The 13,411-nt window shown below is 39.5% G+C and overlaps 1 protein-coding gene and 1 long non-coding RNA gene across 3 annotated transcripts in view; one reads left to right on the forward strand and one right to left on the reverse strand.

The window, feature by feature from the left end:
- Window positions 1-3,624, forward strand: part of LOC306663559 — a 43,073-nt gene extending 39,449 nt beyond the window's left edge. The window contains exon 3 of the long non-coding RNA XR_013764464.1: window positions 3,341-3,624. This is a non-coding gene — a long non-coding RNA (uncharacterized lncRNA). The remainder of the gene's footprint in view (window positions 1-3,340) is intronic.
- Window positions 3,625-8,556: 4,932 nt separating this feature from the next.
- Window positions 8,557-13,411, reverse strand: part of SPOCK1 (SPARC (osteonectin), cwcv and kazal like domains proteoglycan 1) — a 518,936-nt gene continuing 514,081 nt past the window's right edge. For both annotated transcript variants that reach the window (XM_079143902.1, XM_079143903.1), the window contains exons 10-11: window positions 12,421-12,558; window positions 8,557-11,947 (exon numbers count right to left, since the gene is read on the reverse strand). In XM_079143902.1, coding sequence (XP_079000028.1) covers window positions 11,757-11,947; window positions 12,421-12,558 — 329 coding nt within the window. In that variant the 3' untranslated portion in view covers window positions 8,557-11,756. The remainder of the gene's footprint in view (window positions 11,948-12,420; window positions 12,559-13,411) is intronic.

Genomic DNA, 13,411 nt, shown 5'->3' on the forward strand with positions numbered 1-13,411 from the left:
GATGCACCATTTTACATTGCCACCAGCAGTACACTAGTGTTCTAATTTTTCCATATACTTGATTGACAACATCTGTTACTTTTATTTACTATTTTGAGAATAACCATTTTAAATGGTGTGAAGTGGAATCTCATTGTGATTTTGATTTGCCTTTTGCTAATAACTAATGATGGTGACCATCTTTCATGTATTTTTTGTCATTCATATCTAATCTGTGAAAAATTTTCTGTTCACGTCTTTTGCCCATTTTTAAAATCAGGTTGTTGGTGGTAAGTTATAAGAGTTCTTTATATATTTTGGATGTTAATTATTTATCAGATATATGACAAAGAATTTTCTCCCATTCCATGGGATGACTTTTCATTCTGTTGATAGTGTCCTTTGAAGCACAAAAGGTTTTAATTTTTATAAATTTATGTGTAGTTTTTCTGTTGTCTGCACTTTCAGTGTTACATCCAAGAAATAATTGTCAAATCTAGTATTACAACTTTTTTTTAAAGAGTTTTGGTCAGGCATGGTGACATACCTGTAATCCCAGCAGTTTGCAAGGCTGAGGTGGAGGGATAAAAGTCTGAGGCCAGCCTCGGGAATCTAGTGAGGCCTTGAGCACCTTAGGATGATCCTGTATTATAATCCAAAATAAAATGGACTGGGGATGTAGCTAAGTGGTAAAGCAGTCCTAGTTCAATCTATAGTACCAAATACATAAATAAATAATCCCATAGAAATGCAAGTGTCAGGAACCAAAATTACAATGTACTGGTTTGTCTATTTGACCGTGTATCACCTTTACCAGAAATTTTTTTTTTTCTTGGTATGGCTTTGGTTTACTATCTAGCATCCTTTCATGTCAACTTGACTTGGAGAGTACAGACATTTCCCAGCTTTTGTTCATCTGGGAATTGCCTAATTTCTCCCATTTTTGAAGGATATTTTTACTGGATATAGACTTCCTGGTTAACAGATTTTTTTCTTTGAGCACTTTAAATATTATTCCTCCACTTTCAGTTCTGCAAGGTTTCTGCTGAGAAATACTCTTATTAAGGATCCCTTGTCCATGATGAGTCACTTTTCTCTTGCTGCTTTCAAGATTCTCTCTTTGGTTTTGACTTTGAAAAGTCTGATAACAGCCTTGTATGAGTCTCTTTAAGTTTGTCCTACTTGAAATTCATGGTGCTGCTTAGATTTGCAGATTCATGTCATTCCTCAAATTTAGGATTTCCCTTACCACTACCCTTCCCACAAATAATATCTTTATCCCTTTCCTTTCTTCATTCTTGGGTTCCCAAAATGTGCACAATGGTCCACTTCATGGTGGCCCCTAAGTCCTGTAGGCGCCATTCATTTTTACTCATTCCCTTTTCTTTTGCTTCTCACACCGATCCTTTCAAATGTCATATTTTCAAGTTTGCTGGTTGTTTCTTCTGCTGGCTTAAATAGTCTTGTAAACTCTTTTTATGAATTTTTGGTTCAGTTATTGTGTTTATCAGCTCCAGAATTTGCTTCCTTTTCATAATTTCTGTTTTGCTCACCTTCTAGTTTTGTTCAAATATCATTTTCCTTTGTTTTTGTCCATGTTTTTCTTTAGCTATTTGAGCATATTAGTGATAGTTTTTTTCTAATAACTATTTCCCGGGCTTTGTCAGAGAAAATTCCTGCCACCACTTTTATTTTCCTTTAAATGGGTCATGTTTCCCTATTACTTCGTATATCTTGGTTTTTGTTGCTGTTGAAAATCAGATATTGGAAAAAATTGCCACCTCTCTTCAGACTGGCATTACACCAGGGTATTCCTTCATTAATAAACTAGGCACATCTGAGTCTTGGAATCAACACAGGCTGGAAATTTAAGGTTATTTCATTCATCTTACCTGAGTAGTAGTCTTGACTGGGATTATATGTATGGCTTTTTCAGTGCCCCCATGTGCATGGCTGCTTTTGAATGTCTTAATTTTCCCAAACAGTCTTAATGAAGCTTCCCTCTGGAGTCTTCAATGGTCTATTGCATTCCTGTACTCATAACCTCTTGTTCCAGGCCACTGTGGGTCTGAATTCCTTCTGCAGCTTTCATAAGCATTGCCTGCTCCTTCAAGTTAAGTGAAATAGAAACTAGTCCTTTAGGCAGCCTTCAGAAAGATTAGATGATTTCAGATAAGATCTGCTCTGTTTCCTCTGGTTGAGGGATGGAACTGGTTACTAGGCTGCAACCTCATCTACACCAAGTCCATAATGTACCAAGCAGGGGATCAGTAGTTAGAATACTATAAAATCTGTATTTTAAATATACCTACTTCTTCTAAGATTTCATCTTACTCCAATTAGAATGACTATTATAAAGAACACAAGCAATAATAGGTGTTGGTGTGGATGTGGGGAAAAATGTACACTTGTACATTGCTGGTAGAGTTTCAAATTGGTGCAGCCACTCTGGAAAGCAGTATGGAGATTCCTCAGAAAACTTGGAATGGACCCATCTTATTTTAATTTTTTAATTCTATTTTTACAGACTGCATTTTGATTCATAGTACACAAATAGGGTACATCATTTTGTTTCTATAGTTTTGCATGATGTAGATTCATACCATTCATGTAATCATACATATACATAGGGTAATGATGTCTGTCTCATCACACCATTTTTGGCCTAGTTATCCCACTCCTCAGTTTATACCCAAAGGACTTAAAATTAGCATACTACAGTAATGCTTCCACATCAATGTTTATAGCAGCTCAATTCACAATAGCTAGATTGTGGAACCAGCCTAGATGCCCTTCAACAGATGAATGGATAAAGAAACTGTGGTATATAAACAATAGAATATTACTCAGCCATAAAGAAGAATAAAATTATGGCATTTGCAGGTAAATGAGTAGAATTGGAGAATATCATGCTAAGTGAAATAGGCCAATCCTAAAAATCCAAAGGCTGAATGTTCTCCCTGATAAGTGAATGGTGATACATAATGGGCATGGGGAGGTGGGGGTGAGAGAAGAATGGAGGAACTATAGATTACATAGAGGGAAATGAGAGGGGGAGAGGGGGAGGGTATGAAAGATGGTGGAATGAGACAGACATCATTACATGTATGATTACATGTATGTTTACATGTATTGTTATAGTACATATATGATTACATGAATGGTGTGAATCTACATTGTGTATGACCATAGAAATGAAATGATGCACCCCGTTTGTGTACAATGAATCAAAATGCAGTTTGTAAAGATAAAAAAAAAAAAAAAAAGACCTAATCTTGATTGCTGCAAACTTTTACCTATTTTATCGAGTTCCTTTAAGGTTATTTGAGCCAGTTTTTCTGGTCTGTGTGTGTCTTTGCAGGAAATGTGACTTTGGAGCTTTCTAGTCCACCTTTTTGTCTTCACTCACTTTCCAAGGGCTTTTATCAATGTACAAGTAAACAAGTACTATGTTGGAGGTGCTCTAGGGTGCTAGAGGAAGAGAAGAGGCATGGCAACTTCCTTTGAGAACAATCTACAAGGGTTTCTAAATGATGACTAATTGAATGGAGTTCCCATGCCACTTCCAGGTAAAGGAACCAGAGGCATTGAAAGGGCTGGAGGTTCTTGGGGGGGGGGGGGTGAAATAGAATTTGAAAAGTAAGCAAAGAACCCACTCTCAAAACCAACTCTCAAAACCAACAATTATCTAACATTATCAGAAAGTATGGGTGTCTTGTTATGTGCTCTTGTTAATGGAGTGTTCCATTGATGCTTTACTAAGCTAAGGGAAAAGGTATCTCCAAGGAGAAAAATTGAATATTAAAGTCCTATTAATAGTAGGCAGTGTAACTGAGCTTCCTGAATTTGTTCATTATGTAAGTGTCAAGATTGTAATTTTACTTCCAAATATAACCCCAGTGCTTTAGCCCCTTAACCATGGGGTTGTCAAGGCCATATACACCCACCTGGTCCTTGACCACAATCAGCAATTGATGCAGATCTTAATCTGATGTAAGGCAGTGTTGGAAATCATTCACAACTGCTGACACAAAAACATTCATCAAAGCTGCAATGGCTGTATTAAAATGAGAAACCATACATGCCTACTGGAACAACTTATGAAATTATGAATGATTTTAAAGGCTTCCCAGGGATAGGGAAGTTAGAAAAATCATTCACACAGCAAGACAAGTTGGTAGAGAAGGATTTTGCTGACATACTTGATAAAGGAGTGGAAGAACATACTGAAGGCCAGTGACAATTATTAACAGTGAGGACTTGGAAGAACTTGTAGAGTTATCTAAAGAGAAAGAGGAAGAAGGAGAAAATTAAACAGAATGAGCAGTGTGGACATTACTGAAATCTGCCAAAATGTTTCATAGTGCATAGACATACTAGGACAAACTTATGGAGTATGATCCTTGTATGGAATGCAGCATTAAAGTCACCCATATGGTCATTAAAAGTTTATAATCTCTGCCACAACACTTTTATGAATTAAAAAGAAAGAGAAAACAAGTTCCAATTGCAATGTTTTTCTAAAAGACTTTGGCAAAAATACCCTACAACTATCAAGGATCCCCAGTTATTTACATCATGTGTTCCTGATATCATCAACGTTATTGCAGTTTGATCCAGAATAACCCAGAACAGATGATTCTCCTTTCTGATATAACCTCAGAACTTCAAGAGTAGACTAATGCATCACAATGCTCATGTCATTCACCTCACTGTGTCTAATTATATCATCACATCGTCACAAGAAGGGTGAGTATAGTACAATAAGGTATTTGGGGGGGGTACAATATTCACGTGACTTTTATTATAACATTGTTTTAGTTGCTCTGTTTTATTAGCAGCTAATCTCTTACTGTGCTTAACTTTATCTTAAGTATGTACACATAGAAAAAAAAAAAAACTGTATATATGGGGTTAGTACTACCTACAGTTTCAGGATCCACTGGAGTTCTTGGAGTGTATTCCCTGCAGACAAGGTGGGATTACTGTAGTTTAGATTTGGCCCAGAACTTGATAGAAAACTTGAAATTAAGTGGGGAGAGTGACACTAGCTGTTTTGCCCTTTATTTATTTATTTATTTATTTTTTGGTTTCACCTATTGTTTTTTTTCTCTTTTTTTTATTGTAAACAAATGGGATGCATGTTGTTTCTCTGTTTGTACATGGCGTAAAGGCATACCATTTGTGTCATCATAAATTTACATAGAGTAATGTTGTTTGATTCATTCTGTTATTTTTTCCCTTCCCCCCACCCCTCCCACCCCTTTTTCCTCTATACAGTCCTTCCTTCCTCCATTCTGCCCCCCCTCCCTAACCCTAACTCTAACCCTAACACTAACCCTTCCCTCCCCCCATTATGTGTTTTGCCCTTTAGAATTACTCTGGAAGCAGCAGCAGCAGGGAGGATGGAATGGAGCTGGGCAAGAACAGTCACTGGAGAAGAAACTCCTAGGACCATTGAGAGGCAATAGCAGAGAGAGGGAGAGATGTTTAGAACTGGCAGAATTCACCAAATTCTTGCTGGTGGGGGTGGCAGAGTGGCATAGATGGTGGTGCCGTTCCTGAGGCCAGGGCTGTAGGAAGAAGCATTGTGAATTATGCATGATGTTTTGCTTATTTTTAAAAATCACACAAAAAGATATGATATATTGCTTTGTGACAAAACAAAACTTAGAGATGAAGCCCCAGCCCATGCCCTCACTGGCCACCAGCCCCAATCCCTGTTCTTCCCTTAGGTTACTCTGTTACCAGCTTGGTAACAGGCCTTCTTCTGTGCATTTCCACCTCTGCCCCCAAGAAACTTGTATCACTTTTTATTTTTTTTGGTACCAGGTTTTGAACTCAGGGGCACTCCACCACTGAGCCACATCCCCAGCCCTATTTTGTATTTTATTTGCAGCCAGGGTCCCACTGGGTTGCTTAGCACCTTGCCATGACTGAAGCAGGCTTTGAACTTGTGATCCTCCTACCTCAGCCTCCCAGGTCACTGGCATTGCAGGTTGTGTGCCAACGCACCTGGTTTATATCACTTTTTAGATAAAATAACTTGCATATATCATACTCTGTCCCTTGATTTTTTCCCCCTATAACTAACATTTTAGAGGTTTTTAAGTCAGTATGTATAAGGTTACTACATTATTTTTGATTTCTGCATAAATTCCAGAGTATAGACTCACTGTTGAGTAGTCTATTTTGCTGAGTAGTTTTCTCCTCAAGTGTTCATTCTAACAGGTGATCCTCCAATGGATATACTTTTACAGATATTCTTGTAAATGAGCATAATAGTTTTTCCTCTGGGAGTAGTTCCTGAGAAGTGAAATTCCTAGGTCCTAGGGTGTACAGTTGCCAAACTGCCTTCCACATGACCCCAGTGTACACGATTGCCCCCTAGCCCACACTCACACCAACACTTGACATGACGGTGATTTTTTTTCTCAGTGATACCTAATACAGCATTGCTTTAATTTGCATTTCCCCAATCATGGGTGAGATTGGGCATGGTTTCATTGCCTTTTGTATGTTTTCCATGAATTGCTTGATTTTTATCTTTTATCCACTAGTCTGTTGGGCTGTATTTTTCTTATGAATTTATAGAAGTTTTTAAAAATATTTTATATCCTAATCCTTCATCTGTTTTATGTCACCAATATCTTCTTTAGCCTCTTGTTTATCTTTTATGTTTGTTTATGATGTGTCATTAATTTTTATGGCAACACACTTACTCATCTTTTCCTTTATGGCTTGTGTTTGTTAGGACTTAAGAAAAGCCTTGCAGACTACTATTGCATAGGCAATTCATTGTATTTTCTATTGTTTTGCTTTTTAAGGCTTCAAATTGAGGTTTCAGTGGGACATTTAAGTAGAATTATGTACAAAGCAGGTGATGATTGCAGAATGGAGAAGTCAAAACCTGGAGACACAGACACATGCTTCCTCAGAGATTGAAACCATAGGCACAAGACCATGTTCAGAGAAAGCATGGAAAACTGAAGAGCAGTGGGCTGGGGTGCAGATCTGAGTACCAGCAATACTAACAACAGTTGCACAAAAGAATAATCTGGAGACCGGAAAGGAATGGCCCTAGAGTTAGGAGAAAGTCCAGGGAATGATGGGTAAAGGAACAAAGGCAAGAAGGCAAACTTTAATAAGGTTTGGGTAGCCACTGGCATTGGCAATGACGTCCCTCCACCTGACTTTGTCACAGTGGTTTATATGTCTTTTATTGAGGAGATGACAACTTCACAGAGCAGGCAGTAGGTCTATTTTTATATTCTTAGAACTAAGTTTGGCCTACTCATAGTGGTGTTCATTATTCCAACATGGGTCAGTCTATAAATCTACTAATGAATCTAGAAAGGCCTAGTGATTGTACAAATTTTGATATCTTCTCATTTCTTTAAATCACTGCATAAAAACAAACCTTAGAGTCAAAAGTATTCAGAAATGACTACTACCTCTTTACTTAGGTGCAAAACCAAAGATGGAGAGCGGACTTCTATTCTCTTTACTTTCATCTCAGCCTTGGAAGGACCAATATAACATCCACGAAAGTGTAACTTGAGGCTTTTGTAATATGGGTTATGGCTGAGCATGGTGGTACGTGCCTGTAATCCCAGCAGTTTGGGAGGCCTAGGTAGGAGGTTGTGAGTTCAAAGCCAGCCTCAGTAACTTGGTGAGGACCTAAGCTACTTAGCAAGACCCTGTATCAAAACATAAAAAGGGCAGAGGATCTGTCTCAGGTGAAGCAGCACTGGGTTTGATATCCAGTTCCCCAAAAAAGAAAAGAAATATGGGGGTTTGTTTATAAACACCCTGGTTATGGCAGAGGAATTTGGTGTATGTCTGCAAATGTCTACAACTCTTGAATGGACCCTTTACTACCTTGGAGGCTTCCTTTTGGTCATTGTTCTCCTGACATTAGTTACTTTATGAATTTATGGAGCACTTTTTCTTGAACTGTCAATCTTATAAATTGTAAAATCTTGTCCATGAGGTAAAGGAATGGAATTATTTATGTGGTAGTTTGTACCTCAGCTCATGATGAAATTACTCACTTGAGTTGTAATTAAGTCATAGACATACTTGCCCCAGTGAGGAGAAAGGTGGGGAGGGAATAGTAGCTGTTATAATCTGTGTGCTTAGTGATGTTTGACAAGCATCCGGTGTGTTAATTTATGAATGGAGCAGAAGTCAGGGTCTTTGTAAAAGGGAGAGATACCTTTCCCTGCAAGGAGTATTAGAGAATAATTGGCTGGAGAGGAAAAGGAATGAATAAAGTTGTAAATAGGATGTCAGTAGGGACATCTTGTGGATAAGGAACAAAGTTGGGGCCTGAGAGGCAATGGCAGCTAACAGAGGGACCAGGTGGTATGACTCAGAGCAGGGACACATGTGTGCCACGGGGTGATGAGGGAGATCAGGCAGTGACCGCAAGCAGGTCAACTCCCCACATCATGGCAGCCTTGCCCACAGGACTTAGTGGGAGTCCCCTTTGGCTGCCCAGACTATTCTACAGCAATTGTGTGGTGATGTGGTAAGTTCACATTCAAGCTAACACAATACAAACACTCAGATATCGCAGACAAAGTAAAATTTATTGAGACAGACAGAAATGCACCTACTCAGGACTACAGTTAAGCATTTGCTATTAACCAAAGAGTTGTGTTCACATTCCAGATAAGTCTACGTGGAAAAGCATTCAGAATACTAATTTTTCTACATCACTATTTCATCTACAATAGGGACAACAAACTGACACTTTGGATTTGATGGGCTCTTGTTACAATGCTACACATTTAACAGGGACAAACATCAGTGATTTTGAGAAAAAGGTATAAAAAGACCAAAACCACCCACTGTAGAAAGGGCTCTTGGATGTTACTGTGCAGTGTGGTCAAGGTAAAACAGAACCAAACCCAAATGTGAATGGCATCCTGGGAAGAGCGGAGGGGCAGACCTGGACAGACACATGGTCACTTGCTCCTGCGGGGAGGGAATGGGGCATAAAGAAGGAGAAACTGATAAAACCCCTGGAATCCAGTATTAAGGTATTCCCATGCTTAGAATATTTGTAGAAACAAAAAGACATTTACATGGCAGACAACTAACCATAGTGGAAGAAAATTCTGGGGCTCAAATTGGCTGCCACAGTAATAGTATTAAATAACTATTTTAGAATAAGAATAAAACTATTCTATCTTTAGAGTTTCCTGAAATGAGTGAGAATCTAACTCAACACCTGTGTATTGTCACAATACTATTTAAAAAAAATATCTTATGTATACTTGGTCATTGTAACTAAAGGACCCACTTTAACAAACAAAATTTTGACGTCTAAGGATTGGGTAACTCAAAATGTAATCTTAAGTACTTTTGGAAAATACTAAAGATCACTGAAAAACTTAATGCTGTCTTGCCAAAGTAAGGCATGGAAAGTGTTGCTAATGTTACTTCATTGGTTTGGGGTCCAGTCTTAAGAGGGCTTTTTATTTAATATTTTAATGAATCAAAACATCTTCTTGGAATATCTGTGAAAATGGCATCTCATTACCTTCCTGGGAATTGCCTACAGAGCACTCATCTCCATCATTAAGTTAATGCTAAGGATCTTTAAGTGTCATCTTAATTTGATACTTGTCATAAGATAATTAGGCAAATTAAAATCAGTGGTTCACTCTGATCACAGAGGTTTCTCTAAGTGAAATCAATTTGTCAATTTTAATTTGTTCTCTTGTGCATTTTCCCAAGCTCGAGGAAATAGTAACAATGGTTTTCTTTGATGGTCTAACCTAAGATTTTTAATATGTCTTGATTTTTAATGTACTCTATTGTAATTTAGTGGCAATTAAACACCTGTCTTCTAAATTATGCTCTCAGTTTTGTCTGAGTGAGGAATAAATATGGAAACATAAGCAATAGAGTTGAGATGATCCCAATGCAGAGTTTGCCTATGGTCTCTATACACAAATCCTCAGGGTCCTGGTTGTACTCGTATTTCCAGGCCAAAGGAGTTAGCAACACCAAGTATATTTATTTTCCATCTGAGACCAACTCAAAGGAGAATGACACTTTGTCCAGTCTATTGCAAGAACTGGAAAATGCTAATTTAGTAGGTTACTACATACCGAATGGTCAATTTGGGGTAGAGGGCTGGCCAGCACACTGTGAGTATGGGTTGGCCAAATATACTTTTTGCCTGACTTGATGTGGTTGTCTTGTGGCCTGGTTGAAGCTCATGGGGAAGACCAGAGCAATGTGGCCTAGAGTACCTGGCTTGGGTGGCTGGTTAGGGCAAGCGGGTCTGGAGCAAACCCATTGGGAGGAGCTTCTGGAATGGGGCCACTGTGATGATTACTCTTTGGTACTTGTGTGAGAGAAATCCTAATGTACAGATGATTCCCCTACCAAATTTGGAACTAGAATCCAATCACAAGGAAGAAAAATGCAATGGTGAAAAGCTTTCTTCAGTAGTTATCCAGACACTTTTGGGGAGGGAAAGGGCAGGGACCAGCACTTAAAAACCCAGCCCTAGCTTCTCTGTGTTTCTATGAAGTTTTTTCTAGGCCTCCTTTTGGGATTCTTTGCAAAGGATGAACAGTGGAAAAAAATCTATACAACTTTGGGACCCTCATCATAATATTAGGAAACCTATTTTTTTTTTTTTCCTACGGAATACCATGGTACTGTCTTCTCAGAGAACAGAGTGGGTATATGCACGCCTTAGAAAAAGCCCTTGCGTAGGTAGGGAAGGGAATGGAAGGGAGATGCAACAGACAGGGCTGCTGCAGCCTGAGGGGTCTTTCAGCTGAAATGGCGATGATGGCTTGTGAAGCTGCCCAAACGGGAGTTGCATGGCTTCTGCAAGGAAAACGATTTAGGCAAATGGAGGCTTATCCAAATCAAAGAGGCTTCCAGTAACTCTGCTAATGCATAGAGAAGAAACCTCCTCAGCCTGCAGGCTACAAGGGTCAACTGTTAGTGCAAAATAGGACTTTGATACAAATTTCTTATTCCAGAAATTGTGTTCCAGGTCTGGACAAGCTGACAAATTCGTAAGCATTTCTCAATGAGTTTTTAATAGCTCGCCACTTTCTCAGAAGTGTGTGCTTGTGCAATGCATGTACATATGGTCTTCCCTGTACATGCATGTGCAGAGAGAATCATCCAGACACCAATTTTTAATAAAGAAGATGAATTCCCCAAAGGGACTCTTGACTGAATTAAGGCTGTTGTTTGTAGGAAGCCAGATATAGTGATGTGAAAAAATTTTTTTCTTTTTAATAATAAACACCAGGGGTGATGGGGCAGGAGGAAAAGGTACAGTGTGGTGTGTTTTCCACAACATCTACAGGACACAAGAAAAGCACTGAGACACCGTAAGGCTGGGAACCATGCTGTAATAACCACCGATGTGGGTAATCAAAAAGGGTCTTTGATATTTCAGAGGGTGGGGGCTCCCTGCACTGCTGGAATTCCAATAAATCACATGCTTGTGGCAAAAATTTCACAGGAGGAAAGGGGGCTCTAATTAGCCAACCATTCTCTTGTCAAAAACATAAAAATAAAAAAAGTAAAACCCAAAACAACACCTTTCTCCCACACAACTGTATGCAAAATCAGAAAGCTCTGGGGACAAGCAGTTGACTTCCAAACCTTAGGTTGGGTACAGAGAGCAACAGTGGAGAAGACCTTGGTGCCTTGGAGTCTTAGATACAAATGCAGGAATAGGAAGTGTCTTGCAATTTTGAGCAAAACGCATGTCCTCTTCCTCATGGGCACTACCATATGTACCCAACCTCGTCTTCTTTGTCATCATCCTCATCCTCATCATCCTCCGTCACAGCTCGAGTGTGCACCCGCAGCTTACCCCCTTTGTCCTTTGGTCCCAGCTCCCGTTCATCCTCTAGGTCATCCAGCAAGACCACAGAGCCACCACTGCCAAAGTCTCCCGAGGTTTCCTGCTCCTCTTCTGACACAGGAGAGAAAAAAAAAGGTTTAAGGTTGGTTTCTTCTTATATCTCATGTCCCATGTTGGGGGTTCCCTCTACCTGGGACTTAAATGGTAGGGTGAAACCCATGGAAATTACTTCTGAAGATGTAAATGTCATCACCACCCAGCTAGGATGAGTCTCTGCAGCATGGACCATAAACTGTTTGAATATGAGACATTCTTAGGAGATTTATAATCTTAAGTGACAAGTGACAACAGCCTATTGCTCTGTGCCTGTGACAGTTCCCTGTCAGAAACTGTTGTCCAACCCACAGGTGCTTGTACTTGCAAAACTAGTACTGGGTGAGCTGCAATGACTCTAGGATTCCTGTCTCTCTATTGTAAACTCACTGAAGACCAGAGCTAACTCTGGAAATTCTGCTGTGATCCTTACGTGGTGAGGACCCACAGATCACCTAGCGTCACTGTGGGGTTCATACAGAAGGTCTTACCACAGCTCACAGCACCCTGTTTCCTGGAGCCAGCCAGCTCATTCCCATATTTATCCACACACCAGCACTGCCCTGTGCTGCCATGGCACTGTGTGGCTTTGTAATAGCCGTCCTCATTACACCGCGGGATGAATGCCCCTGGGGGAACAAGAGGTCCAACTTTAATCAGAGAAGCACAGAGACATTCAGGGTTAGTACCATCCAAGACAGAGAAGAGAATTCACATATCAGGACAAATATTTGCTGCAGGGCTGGCAGAAAATGTGGCTGATTGGTGATTAGTCAAGATTATAGGGACCATGGCCTTTAAGAGTCTAAATGAACTGTACTCAGTTTTCCAAAAGATTTGATAATAGCCGACATGTACTGCATGCTTATGTATATTCTCAGCACTGAGCTAAGCCATGCAAATATACATATGTGTATATACACGCAATCTCCATGCGCCTAAGAGATATGTATCATTGCTACCTTTTAGTAAATAGGAAACTGAAGTACAGAAAAATTTAAGTAACCTGCCTAAGGCACCTGCTAGTAAATATCAAGTCCAGATTCACATCATTCAATCTGACTCCAAAGCAATGCTTCTTCAACTCCTATGATGCAGAACGTGCTTGTCTTGACTTCCAATCTGGACCAATACTTGGTCCAACCACATATGATGACACTGCTATGAAAGTTTCTAAATGCATCGATTTCTGTGCTTACTGCTGAGTGGTAATGAGTGTTATGTGACTTATCACCAGTCCACAGAGCACATTGTTCCCAGCCATTCACCATCATTGCCATCCTGCCTCTAAAATGGTGATGATAGCTAAGAGTTTTCCTTGCATATATTTCATGAAGCCATCCCAGTATCACCAAAGGTGCTATTCCCACTTCCCTGTTTACAGATGGAAAAAGTGATAAACTACTTGTTTAAGGTTAGTCGGGATTCCCTCTTTAATGAATTCTTACATTTCCCTTTAAATCACAAATGGGTACTACTGTT

The sequence above is a fragment of the Sciurus vulgaris genome, assembly GCF_902686455.1.
Source record: "Sciurus vulgaris genome assembly, chromosome: 6".
NCBI lineage: Eukaryota > Metazoa > Chordata > Mammalia > Rodentia > Sciuridae > Sciurus > Sciurus vulgaris.